Source organism: Stenella coeruleoalba (assembly GCF_951394435.1).
Source record: "Stenella coeruleoalba genome assembly, chromosome: 6".
In the NCBI taxonomy this organism is placed as follows: Eukaryota; Metazoa; Chordata; class Mammalia; order Artiodactyla; family Delphinidae; genus Stenella; species Stenella coeruleoalba.
In genome coordinates, this window is record NC_137151.1 from 34,424,946 (window position 1) to 34,439,314 (window position 14,369).

The following is a 14,369-nucleotide window of genomic DNA, read 5'->3' on the forward strand; positions in this document are numbered from 1 at the left end:
TAGTGGCAATAAGACCAATACTCTGATCTCTGCAATAAAACTAGTAATTAAAAATTTAAAACCCTAGGCCTTCCAACTGGAAATTTAAACAGCACTTAGGTGAAAGGGGAAATACAAAGAGGAACTATAGAATTCCTGAAAAATAATGATGATGAAAATACTGCCTAACAGAGCCTATAGGATATATTTAAGAAGCGATCAAAGGAAAATCCATAGCCCTAAATACCTACATCAAGAAAAAGCAAAAGAGGTGGTGCAGTGGTTAAGAATCCGCCTGCTGGTGCAGGGGACACGGGTTCAATCTCTGGTCCGGGAAGATCCCACATGCTGCGGAGCAACTAAGTCTGCGCCACAACTACTGAGCCTGCGCTCTAGAGCCCGCGAGCCACAATTACTGAAGCCCGTGCACCTAGAGCCTGTGCTCCGCAACAAGAGAAGCCACCACAATGAGAAGCCTGTACGCTGCAACTAGAGAAATCCCACGCACAGCAACGAAGACCCAATGTAGCCAAAAATAAATAAATAAATAATAAAATAAATTTATTAAAAAAATTATTTAAAAAAGCAAAAGAATGAAAATTATTGGATTAATAAATTCCTAACTCAAAAACCTAGAAAAAGAACAACAAAGTAAAACCAGATGAAAATTAAGGAAGGGCAGTCATAAAGATAAAATGCAGATAACAGTGAGGTAGAGAACAGAAAAACAGATCAAATTAATCTGGTTTAAAAAAAAATCAAAGTAGATAAGCCGTTAGCTACCTTAATCACAAAAGAAAGGGAAAAAAGTATGCATATTGAAAATAAATGATGAAAAGGGCAAATGACTATTGATTCAGAGGAAGTATTTTTTTAAACATACTGAAAATTTGAAAACTGAGATGAAATGGATGATTTTTTAGGAAAATGCAGTATACCAAAACTGACCCCAGTAAAGACAAAGTATATATAAACAGACCAGTTTCCAAAGAAGAAATAGAGACAGTTATCAAGGAATAACCCTGTAAAAAAGCACCAGGCCTAGATGGTTTCACAGGGGAATAGAGAGACCATGTAGTTCCACTGCTGCACAAATTGTTTCAATGCATAGTAATTGAAGGAAATTTTCCAGAGTCTTTTTATGAAGTAACTATAACAATGTACCTAAACCTGATAGAGACAGCATACAAAAAAAAAGTTACAGACCAGTAATAAGAAATTGAATGCAAAAATGCTAAGTGAACAGACTCTATTATCTCTTTAAGAAAATAACACATGTTGATTGAATGCAAGGGTGATTATTTGGAACTCTGTTTATACAGTATAATTGACTGGATTAACAAGTCTAAGAAAATTGTATCATTATGAAGCAGAGGCATAGGAGCTAAAAAGAAAAAAACTTTGCAGATTATGTGGCAGTATACTGGAAAAAATCTAAAGAATCATTGTTAAAACTAATTCAAGCAAAAGAATTCAGCAAGGTAGCAGGATATAAAGTTAATATACAACTAGTAGCACTCATGTACACAAATAATAGCTATTCTGAAGATGTAAATGTCATTATCTTTTCACTATAAGAAGAAAAAAAGCCATTAAAATACTTGGGAATAAACTTTAACAAGAAATCCTTGAAATCTGAATAAAGAAAACAAAACGCTCCTGAAAAACACAGTTGAACAAATAGAAAGATAACCCTTGTTCCTGGTTAGGAAGTCTCAATATCATTAAGGTCAGTTCTACCTAAATCAATTTATAAATTTAGTGCAATCCCAATAAAAACACTAAAAGGCTTTATTATGGAGCCAGACAAGTTGGTACTAAAGTTCATATGGAGAAATAAAAATGCAAGTTAGCACTCAGGGGTTTGGAGAGTAGACGTTAATGGATTTCTTTTTGGGGTGCTGAAAATGTTATAAAATTGATTGTGGTTTTTGGTTGTACAACTCTGTAAATATACCTAAAACCACTGAATTGTACACTTTAAGTGGGTGAATTGTTGTTTCAAAAGCACAGGCAGGAATAGCTAAGAACAGGTTGAAAAGAAAGAGCTATGGGGGAAGGGAGGGAAAGGGTGGCAACTAACCCAACCAAATTTTAAAGCACAGTACAAAGCCTCACTATTTAAATAATGTGATACTGGCGCATAAATAGCTCAGTGAAACAGAATGGAAAAGTCCATAACTACATGTGGAAATCTAGTATATGATGAAGATGGCATCTCAATCACTGGGGTATAGATGGCCTTTTTAATAAATGGTCTTGAGATAACAATAACCTTTTGGAAAAAGATAAATTAGTTCTCTCTCATATACCATAGACAAGAATGGACTGAAGATGAAGCTTGTAGGAGCACTAGAAGAAAACATGGGTGAATCCCTCTGTAACCTGAATTTAGAGAAAGGAGTCAAAACTGAGATGCAGTTAAAAATATGATTGATAGAATTTGTTTAAAAAAAAAAACTCTTGCATGACAAAAAGAAAAGTAAATTCAAAAGACATGATAAACTGAGAGAAATATTTGTAAACTGGGAGAATATGTATTGCAGATAAAGGGCCAAATACTATAGAAAAATGGTCAGGAGATATGAGTAGAGAACTCACCATGAAAAGGATAATTACCCTTAAACCTATCAAAAGATGTTCAACTTCATTCATGATAAGAGAAATGCAAATTAAAACTGTACTGAGATAACCATTTCTCACAATCAGATTGGCAAAAATTCAAAAGCTTGATAAATAGTGAGACCATGAGGCACCAGGCCCTCTCATACAGTACTGGTAAGAGGCTAGATGGTCCAAGCCCCTGTGGAGGGGAATTTGGCAGTATTTAACAAAATTTACATATGCATTTACCTTTTAACCTAGAAGCAATCCCATTTCTAGGAATTTACCCTAATATTTTCAACAGAACAAAAATACAGATGCATTAAGTTATTCATTGCTGCATTACTTGTAATTAAAAATACTGGAAACTATCTACATGCCCAAACTTAGGAGCTTTGTGGAATAAACTGTGGTTCATCTACATAACTGAGTACTATGTAGCGGTTTAAAAAAAAAAAAGAAAAAAGGAGAAAAACCTTTATTTACTGATAGAAATCAGCTTCTAGGATATGTTTTTAAGAGAGAAGTATTAAAAGTGTATAAAAGTAAAGTATAAAAGAGTATCAAGGAGTATAGTAAAGTATAAACGAGTATAAAAATAAAGTATAAGAGTATAGCTTCATTTTATGTTTAAAAAAACGGGGGGGGGGGCGTCAATTAAGAAAACATATCTATTTATGTTTACAAAAAGACACTCAGTAAGGATAAACCAGAAAACACTGAAATTAGTTACCCAGAAGGTTTGGAGGGGGAGGGAAGGATAGAGTGGGAGGAATATGGGGGGCAGGGGTTACACTTAGAAAAGAGTGTGCTTTCTGTATACATTTGACTCTGGAAAAATGTAATGGTCTACATTCAAAACTTAAATCAAGAAGAATAGAAAGAGGGGAAATAACCTAAGACTGAAAGCAAGCTGAGATAAACTAGCTGTATTTCAAACAAATAACATCTACACTGAAAGGGGGATGGAGTGGGAGGAAGAAATCTAATTCAGGTAATTAATGGACAAAAGATATGTTTGACTGTATACCCTCAGGTGTGGTGGGTGGCGGGAGACCACAGGAAACAAATCTTAAACTCGTACTTTCTAGGTTTGTTTTTATAGTGATATGGGTAAGCAATTCTGAAACTTGTAGATGGATTATTGTTTGAGCAAATGAGTAATTTGGTATTATTGGGAGCCAGAATTCTCATTGTGGAAGTGAGATGCAAACGTGGAATTGAGGAAGGCAAAGAAGACCCAGTGTCAGTGATTGGAATTGGAGGTATTGGTATGGACTCATAGGTTTCTAAAATACGGATAGGTATGTGGGTATGTACATATGTATATATATAAGCATACATTTCCTAGCTCACTTCTGTAGGGATCTAGAAGCAGTGACATCCTGGTAGCAGTGAGCACATATATTTTGATTTCTAGAACATTCCTTACTAAAAGGAACCATGCTTTCTTCAGAGAAATGGCTGATTTCAGGATTGGGGCAGGGAAGGTGTAAGATGTATGGAAGATCATGTGTTGCCAGAAAATAAGGAAGTGCTTTTTAAAGATGGCGGCATTTCATAAGTATCTAGGTTGAAGGGGCTCTTACTGGCCAAATCTGGACAATTTGAGTGCCAGATAAGGACAGTAATGAATTATAAACCATTGGATAGAAATCATAACCCATGGGTCCACATTGATAATATGTAGATAAATAAAGAAATGGGAGAGAAGGGAGGGCATTTCAGCACAAAAATGAATGATAAATATAGAGGATATGTTGGAGTTGGAAACTTCATTTTACAACCATATTTATAGTAACTGGTTCAGGTAAGAATCATCAATAGATATTAAGTCTAGGTGGAAATCTGGGTAAAGAGTGTCATACTTGCATGGTTTTAAAGTGGCTCTTTACAGATTATACTTCTGAATTGCAAGGGAATAAATAATAAGTATGCACTGGAGAAATGGGACAGTACCTTGACTGAATGATTAAAATGAATATCACCAATAAAGGGCAGATTGTCTGCATTGAGATGTGATAATCTGAAGAGTCCAACATCACTTATGTACTGTTTGGTCCAAGAGTGCATAATCTGCATCTAATAATGAGGAAACATTAGAGAAACCCCAAATGAGAAACACTGTGTTTTAAAAAGAGCTAAAAAAAAAAGAAATACACACAACTGTGGGAGAAGATTAAAGAAACACAGGAACCAACTGAAAGATTACCCAATGGCCAACACTGGAACAATTTGTGCAATAATAAATAAAACAGTATTGGATTATAATCAAAATATAAATATCCTTGAGTCTATAGTGATAAAAATAAATCATGGAATAAATTGGAGAGGAGAGACAAATCTCCCATGCATAAGAACTCTAAATCTACTCTGCCATCAAGGAAATGGAGCATACCTCTGCACTCCATAAGTGTGGGCTGTGCACGGTGACTTCCTTCTATAGTACAGTGTGCAGCGTAGGGGAAATGAGTAGCTGTACAGTGCAGAAACCTGACAAACACCACCTTAGCCAGGTGAGCAAGGGTGACAACAGGGATAATAAGTCACATCTTGATATGATACGATGAAAATGGCACTCTACCTCTTTGGTCTTCCTCCCCAAAACATATAACTGCAGTTTAATTATCAGAAAAACAGCAAATAAGTCATAATTGAGGGACTTTTTACAAAATACCAGACTGTCTCTGGTATTTCCTCAAAACTGTTTCCTCAAAACAGTTCCTCAAAACTGTCTAAGGCCAGTAAAAACAAGAAAGTCTGAGAAACTGTCACATCCAAGGGGAGCCTAGAAACATTACTACTAAATATAATGTGATATCCTGGATGGGATCCTGGAATAGGAAACGGACATTAGATAAAAACTAAGGAAACTTTGTACACAAATATTGAGAGCTTCATTATTCATAATAGCCCCAAAGTGAAACTAATCCAAATGTCTATCAACTGATGAATACATAAGCAAAATGTTGTATATCCATACAATGGAATATAACTCAGCCATAAAAATGGAGTTCTGATATATGTTGTAACACAGATGAACCTTGAAAGCATTATGCTGAGTGAAAGAAGCCAGAAACAGAAGGCCACATATTACATGGTTCCACTTACATGGATTATCCAGAATAGGCAAGTCCATGGCGAAGGAAAGTTAGTTTAGTAGTTGCTGGGGGATTGGGGGTAGTGACTGCTTTTGGCCACTGGGTTTCTTTTTGGGGTAATGAAAATTTTCTGGACTTAGATAGTGGTGATAGTTGCATAACCTTGCAAATATGCTAAAAACCACTGAAATGTACATTTTAAAGTGGTGAATTTTATGGTATGTAAATTATATCTCAATTCCTTAAAACTAAGGAAATAGAAATAAAGTATGGAATTTAGTTCACCAAAAAAGGGAGGATGACTATACTCAAAATGTCAGTGTTATAAAAGACAGACTGGAAAACTTCCAGATTCATTGAGATTAGAGAGGTGTGATAACTAAAGCCAATGCATGATCTTTAACTGGATCCCGTATGGTGGTGGGAAAAGGTTATAAAAGACATTATTCAGTCAATTGACAAAGTTGTACTAAGGATAATAGCTTAGATTAAAAGTATTTGATCAGTGTTAATTTAGTTTAACTACATTCTTAATTTTAGGAAATACACACAGATACTTGGAGTTAAAGGGATATCGTATATGGAACTTGATCTCAAATTATTCAGAAAAAAATGTATGTGTGTATATATTTTATGCACCTACAGAGGAGGAGAGATACATGTGATAAAAGAGATGAGGTAAAAGGTTAGCAAATCAATGTAGGCAAAGGGTTTACAAATACTTTGTATTCTTGGAAATTTGTTTTTCTGTGAGTTAAGGAAAACAGCATTTGGAATAGTGTTAACAAGGATGTTCAACAGTGGGAGCTCATATTATTACTCTATATAAGAATGTAAATCTGTTCAAATACTTGGTAAAATAATTTGGAATATGACTTCAGTATTTGAAAAATAATAATTTTGGCATTGTCTATTTTTAGATAGATATCCTGAAGAAATTCCTCTACATGTGCACCACAAACATATGAAATAATGTGACAGGAACATTATTTTAATAGCCAAAAAATGGGGGGGGGGCATTTTAATACAGCAGTGAAAATGAGTAGACTAGAGCATGTATCAGTATTAACATCTATGCATCTCAGAAATAATGCTGAATGAAAAACAAGTCACTGAGGAGCATAACCAGAAGCAATCCATTTATACAAAGAATTAAAACCAGACAAAACTAAGCAACACATTGTTTAGGGCTACGTACATATGTGAGACAGCTATGAAGAAAAACGAAAGAAGTGAGGGCACAAGGGGGACTTGGAAAGTACTGGTGATCTGTTTCTTAAGCTCGTTGGTGTATAAACGAGTGTTTGTGTTTTCTGTATTTATAAAATACTCTGGGTATGTGTATTTTTAAAAAGTTTTTAAATTTTAAAAACGTTTCAAAATGCAAAACCCTCCAAGGCAAATAATTTTAAACCATAAATCATTAAATGAGCAAAGCAAGTTATGAAATTGTGTATGAGTTTTTGTTAAGAAATTGTATATGCATCTGTATCTTTGTGTTTATAGAAATAAGTCTGAGAAGAAAAACAAAACTGTTGTTCCTTAGGAAGTAGGATTTCTAGAGAACTTTTGCATTATACTTCTTTGTATTTACTTATGTACTTTTGAGATCTGTGAGCATTTATCAGCCAGGCTCATATTTTGAGATTATATTTCTTTTGTCTTTACTGCTGTTGAATTAAGAGCTTAAAGGTAGGGTCCAAATGTTATACATACTTTTCTAATCAGAAAAATAATAAAACAATTTCCATTTTAGAAAATAAAACCAAAAAATTTAGAGGAAGGTCACTAGCAATGTTTAGAAATCTTAACTGAGGAACGCAGGTTACAAAACAGTATTTTACATACTTAATATTAGTTCACTTAATATATTATGTATATTCAAAAATCTTAAAAATATCCTGGAATGAAAATGCTCCACCACTAACAATTATTATTTCTAGGTGGTATAATTTTCAGGTGGTTTTAATTTTCTTTGTATTTTCCTAATCTGCATGTATTACATATGGAAGTAGGAAAAAAAATTATGAGAGTATTCACCATTATTAAGGACTGAAGTTCTTAGATGATTTCAGTAACATTATTCTTACTTTTGGGAGTAGCAGCTACTTACCTGACTGAGCAGCGGTAGGTACTAAGAAAAGAGAAGAGAAGAGAGCTCATCTCTACCCTTGTTACAGATGTGAGTTCAGTGGTACTCTTTCATCGGGTTGGCCAAAAAGTGCCTTCGGTTTATCTTTTTGAGCAAAGAACTGTTCCAGGTGCCTTTTACAGTCTTTCAGGGAATTGAAATTTTTTCCATTTAGAGAATTTTGTAAAGACCGAGATAAATGGAAATCCAAAGGTGCAATGTCTGGTGAATACAACCAGTGAATCAGAACTTCCCAGCCAAGCTGTAACTGTTTTTGTTTCATCATCAAAGAAACATGTGGTCTTGCATTATCCTCATGGAAGATTATGCATTTACTGTTGACTAATTCTGGATACTTTTCATTGAGTGCTGCTTTCAGTTGGTCTGATTGGGAGCAGTATTTGTTGGAATTAATCATTTGGTTTTCTGGAAGGAGCTCATAATAGAGGACTCCCTTCCAATCCCACCATATACACAACATCACCTTCTTTGCATGAAGACCAGCCTTTGTTGTGGTTGGTGGTGGTTCATTTCACTTGCTCCACGATTTCTTCCATTCCACATTGTCGTATTGTTTCATTGCCTATCACAGTCTGTTTTAAAAATGGAACGTTTGGGACTTCCCTGGTGGTGCAGTGGTTAAGAATCTGCCTGCCAGTGCAGGGGACATGGGTTCGAGCCCTGGTCTGGGAAGATCCCACATGTCACGGAGCAACTAAGCCCATGTGCCACGACTGCTGAGCCTGCGCTTGAGCCGACAAGCCACAACTACTGAGCCCATGTGCCACAACTAGAGCCCGTGCACCGCAACGAAGAGTAGCTCCCGTTCGCCATAAGTAGAGAAAGCCTGCGTGCAGCAACGAAGACCAAATGCAGCCATAAATAAATAAATAAACAAACAAACAAAAACAAACCCGGAACGTTTTCATTACATTTAAGTAGAGAATTGCACGCAGAAATATGGTCAAGAAGGTTTTGTTCGCTTAACTTATGTGGAACCCAAACATCACATAACCAAGCTGGTGCAAATTTTCAACGCTCGATTTGGATGTTTTGAGTATGTCATCTATTTCCCGCGTGGTATAATGTTGATTGTTCTCAATGTCTCAGTTTGATCCCTATCAACTTCAACTGGTCTTCCTGAGCGTGGAGCATCATCTAACAAGAAATCTCCAACACGAAACTTCTCAAACCACTTTTGACGTGTTTGATCAGTCACAGCACTTCTCCATACACTGCACAAATCTTTTTTTTGCATTTCAGTTGCGTTTTTACCTTTCTTGAAATAATAAAGCATAATATGCCAAAAATGTTGCCTTTTTTCTTCCATCTTCAATATTAAAATGGCTACACAAAAATCCACCAATTGTGCTAAGTCTTTTTTTAAATGCACACTGATAAGATAGCTGTCACATACGATCTAACAAAATTATTTCGAATGAAGTTAAAGAAAACTAAGTTGCTGCTAGAGCCATCTCACGGAAAAAAGTGAACGAACCTTTTGGCCGACCCAATAAATGGCTGCTTTATTCTTTGACAACTGCATTGATCAGTTATCTAACTTCATGTCTCCTTCAGGTGCTGCACTATCTGGCAGTACAGAAACCTGCAGACCTTGCTAGGCACCTGTTACCTTGTGTAATTCATGCAGCTGTACTCAAGGTAAAGGAGGAAGGTAAATGTCTTATTTGATTAGTCATTAGTTCATTTCCAAAATAAAAGTAGATTTTGCCTAACTTATCTAACGATGGCTTTGATATTTTTAAAAATAGAAAGTCTGGAAAACATTTCTTCAGTTAAGAAGATTATAAAGCAAATAATATCTCATTCCAGTAAAGTTTTGCACTTCCCCAATCCAGAAGACAAGAAATTGGAAGTAAGTCTGATCTTTCCAAGTGTTCTCCCCAGTTGGCAATAATTATTTTAAAGATACATTTTTTAAAGGCTTTTTGCTGTCTTCCAATGTATGCCTCTCCCCTTTCGCACTGTTAGGAAATCATCCATCAAATTACTAATGTAGAAGCTATAATTGCTAGAGCCCGCTCACTGAAAGCCAAGTTTGGAACTGAGAAATGTGAACAAGAGGAGGAAAAGGAAGATCTTGAAAGGTAATTGGTATCTGATTAACTCATTTTTATCTGCAAATAGGAAAAGCCACCACTCTCTTTAGAAAATTTTTGTAAAATATTGAGAATCTTTTGTAGTGTTCCTCTATTTTTTGTAACAAGCATTGGCTAGAGACAGAGAAATATTTGTTTATCATAGGATTTGACCTCTCCTGTATCTCTTGAGTATTTGCCACGTGTTTCCATTCCTCCCACTTTTAGAACGAAGGCTTCCAGGTCTTTCTAGGAGTGTCCTTGTTCGCTCTTGGAGTAGTTGTCTGTGGAGGAACTGGCTGTTTACTCTTTGTTACTTGCAGGGCCCCAGAGCTTTGCTTTCCACTCTCACTGTTCCTTAAGTACAGGCAGAGGTGTTCTGAAACTATTTCTGCTGAATATTCCTAGTTTTTACACAAGATTTACTAAAGAGTTACTAAATCTTCTGAACCAGATTTGTGGTAGCAAATGTGCATACCTTCTGTGCTTTGTGAATGTGTTTTGAAAGAGTGACCAGATGGCCTCTCCATGATGAGGCAAATGATTGGGTCAGTCTTTTCCTCCTTCCAAGATTTGGACCATTTCGAAGGGATCCTGTCACTGTGGGTCCCTGTCCATTTTTTGCCTGAGGTACTTGAAAGGACGATGTTGTTTCAATAAGTGATAAAGTGTTTCCAAATTAGCTACTTGAGCAGCTTGAATTTGTTATAACTAAAATTTTCATCAGTCTTTCCATGAGAAATGGCATTATTGATGATAAATAATTAATATTATATGACAAGGCATTTGCTATAGCTTTTAACAAGTTCTTGTTTGAATATTATATTTTTTGTTGAAATTTTCGCCCAGCCTTCTTTGCTCTTGAAAATTCCTTCCTCTTAAATGAGAAGAATATGCTCTAATCACAGGAATTGTTTCTAAGATAGCAGTATGAGTTAGTGAGCAGGTGGTGCAGAGTTGGTGGCTCTGTGCCTTCGACTCTCTTAGCTCCACCATACGTTGTCTGTGATATACTTGGAAGTAGAGTGTTTCCAGCACATAATGGCACAGCTTACAATTGAGACTTTGCCCAGCAAAACATGTATTTTAAGCACATGCACACACACACACTCACACTCACACTCACTCATACACCTTAAAAGAACAAAAATAAGAAATAAGGACCATTGCTTTGCTGTATAAATTAAACATGGTTGTTGTTGTTAAAAATATTTTTAAAAATCTTTTATTTAGTGTAGCATCTTCTATAGTCTGAAAGAAATAGACTGAATATTTTTTCTTACACTTTGACAGAGATGGGCTTTTAAAAAAATTTACAAAAACAGTTGAAAAGCAGTAAGATTGTCATTTGAGTCGATTTTAATTCCAAATGTTGATCTGTCCTGTTAAAAAATTTCCACTCCAGCCTTGGTGTAGGGTTTGCCAGTATCATTTTGACGGTTTGTCCCCGAAATGAATCAGGGAGGATTGACCCAGTGTGAACTGAGCAGCTCGTTTTCTATCCTTTCATTACCTCTCTCTTCCAGGTTTGTGAGTTGCCTTTTGGAGCAACCTGAGGTGTTAGTTGTCGGTGCAGGAAGAGGACACGCTGGCAGGATCATTCACAAGCTGTTTGTGAATGCTCAGAGGGTATGTGAGATTCCTTATTGACTGTGTCATGATCTCTCCAGGCCTCTGCTCAGTAAGGTACTGTTTTGATTCCCACACATGGCCGATTCTACAGCTGCTAATAACAGCATTGGATTCGAACACTGAAGAAATAATGACTCTCAACAGTAACTTTTTAGTCTTTGAAATCCATCTGCTTTCTTACATGTTTAAATAAAATGATAAGTTTATTTTAGTACCTAAATTTCAGAAGTTAAAATGGCCTGAAATTCCTTGTTAACGAATCTGATAGGGACTTGTTTAGCAATGGCCAGTGCTGTGCTGTGGAAAAAATGTTTACTACTTTCAAATTAGAGTTTAGTTTTACCAGTTTTAAACTCCATGTACTGCATTGGATTCACAACTTAGCTTGGAGTTAGTAAATCTAACTATTCTTACAATGGTGAAGAGATCTAACTTCAGAGGGTTCCTAAGAAGGAAAAGCAAGATTCAGATTTTTAGGACTATGGAAAACAGTCTTCAGCACAGAAAGAAAGCTCAATTTGAAAACTTCCCTGGGTCATTAGCTCTACTGATAAAAATTTTAAAAATCGTATAGTACCTCTGACATTCTAAAACTGTTACGATTTGGATTTTTATGAGGATGGTATTAGTTATACTTTGGGTTGATTCTCTCTGTACTGATCTTGTTTACTGGTTAAGAGGTGCTGGTATTCCGTAGGTGATTCTCACATCAGGACTCATTAATATTAAAGATTATGATAAAAGTATTTTGAAGTGTACTAAACACAGGGTGCCCCTTATGTAGCACTGTGATGACACTAGAATGGCCCAGTTTTGAAGGTATAATTCTCACAGTCAAATGAGAAAAAGAATTTTCGTGGGTTTACACATGGAATAAAAACTTCATAATCTCCTTTGAGTCGGTCTGGAGTGCATCGAATATATGAATTTGAATATATTGAATTTGAATATATTCAAAATCATAGCCAAATATACTGATAGGAATTTTAGCAAGAACTAAAACCTGAGATTATTTATGGGGTGGCCCGCTAAATTTTAAGGATTTCAAGTTAAGAACCAAATATTTCCTTATAAATTAAAGCTCTAGGAAACAATAGATGCTTACTTTGATTTATTTTGTTTTTCTCTCTGGCATGAAACCAGAACCAAGTCTGTTTTCACATCCTGTGATATATTTGCCAGTTTACTAGCCAGCGCTTATAAGCACATTTCCTTGTTAACACCAATATGAATTTTCCTTATACTGCAAAAATTCTTTCATTTTTTAAAACCTGTGTGTTACGACAATTTAAAATCTGAAGTATTTATAAAATATTTTTAATGCTGAGAGTAGAACACTCTCATTGTTCTAAATACGTAAGCAAAATTATTTTCCCCAATATGGAAATAAGCTTTTTCCCTGAGACTGTAAGTAAAGTCTTACTGTAAAAATTTGGATAATACAGAGAATTATAATGAAAAATTAATGACACTGAAAAATGAATCACATTAATCTCACTACCCACTGGTGATCACTGTCAACATTTAACATCTAGTATATACAAATATATGTAAATTTTACAAAATAGGATTATATTACATAGTTTACTTTGTTCTTACTTTCCGCTCAATGTAATTATCTTTCTGCATTAGTAAATATAAGAGTGTATCATCTTTTCCCTGGGCTCATTGTATAGCTAATCCCCTTTAATGGATACTGAAATTGTACATTCATCCCACATTTTATAATTTTAAAATATTTTAAACTTTCAAACCTTGAAGTGAATGTTTTTAGGGAATTGGCAGACTGTAATCCATATAACAAGCACCTGGTTGGTACATTTTTAAACTCACCTTTTAAATATCTGGCTAATTAATAGAAACCATTCAAATTTATTCACATAATTTTTCGTAATTGATACTTTATATCAATTCTATTAAATCAAGATGTTAACTTTTTTAAAGTTATAAAATTTCACTGAAAATATTTTATAGCCTACAGTAATTTTACATATTTAGAACTTTTCCTTAAAATCATACATTTTAATAAACTTTCATCATGATTTTGTCAGTGGTATATCCATATTTAAATGGAATTCAGCAAACAGACCACTGATTGGATTTTGCCTTAGTCTTTCTAAATTGAATAAGTCAGACATCTAGTCTTAAATTCATTGGGTTATCTATTTTTCAAGACATGAGTACTTTTTTTAGTATCTTAATCTTTGGGAAAAGAGCTAGATTTTTGCTGAATCATTTCCCCATTAAGTGACACTCTGTACGTTGCCTCTTTAGCCATCAGATGCATGAGTAGTGAGATTTGTCTGCTCAGTTGGACGGCTAGGTGTGTTGTATGTGGTGTGTTTTTGTCTTGATATTCTTTTGATAGGATCATGTTCCTTAACGTAGTGCATGCTGTCTCTGAAATAATCTTGCAGTCTCTTGTCTAGCTCTTTTTAAACCATCTTGCTTGTTTCCCTTTCATCACTGTTTCTTTTCTCACCCTTTCTCAAGCTGACTGAATCTTCTGATGAGGTAACAAAATAGCCTTTGTCCCTCATAGTTCCTTGTTCCTTCCCATCCCTCTAACTTCATAAGGTCATTAAGACTAACCAACCACCTCTTTAGCAGTCTGGGTTTGGCATACCTTTCTTGCTGGTGTTTAGCATAACATGATTTCATATTTCCATTGCCAAAGCAATTATTTTTTTCCAAATTGATGGTATTGTGAAAGAAACATAGTGATCAGAGTTAAAATGAAAGCTCTAGTTGAATACGTATTTTATTCAATTATAATGAAAAAATAGATGCCTTTAATATTGAGAACTTCTCTTGTGGCCACTG

The 14,369-nt window shown here is 35.1% G+C and overlaps 2 protein-coding genes across 10 annotated transcripts in view; one reads left to right on the forward strand and one right to left on the reverse strand.

Moving 5' to 3' along the window:
- RAB3GAP1 (RAB3 GTPase activating protein catalytic subunit 1) overlaps positions 1 to 14,369 on the forward strand; it is a 131,362-nt gene that overhangs the window by 109,201 nt on the left and 7,792 nt on the right. For all 4 annotated transcript variants that reach the window (XM_079924969.1, XM_079924970.1, XM_079924971.1 and 1 more), the window contains 4 exons: positions 9,394 to 9,490; positions 9,588 to 9,691; positions 9,808 to 9,923; positions 11,441 to 11,543. In XM_079924969.1, coding sequence (XP_079781095.1) covers positions 9,394 to 9,490; positions 9,588 to 9,691; positions 9,808 to 9,923; positions 11,441 to 11,543 — 420 coding nt within the window. The remainder of the gene's footprint in view (positions 1 to 9,393; positions 9,491 to 9,587; positions 9,692 to 9,807; positions 9,924 to 11,440; positions 11,544 to 14,369) is intronic.
- The window catches only part of ZRANB3 (zinc finger RANBP2-type containing 3), a 362,989-nt gene that overhangs the window by 51,161 nt on the left and 297,459 nt on the right, over positions 1 to 14,369 (reverse strand). The window lies entirely within an intron of this gene.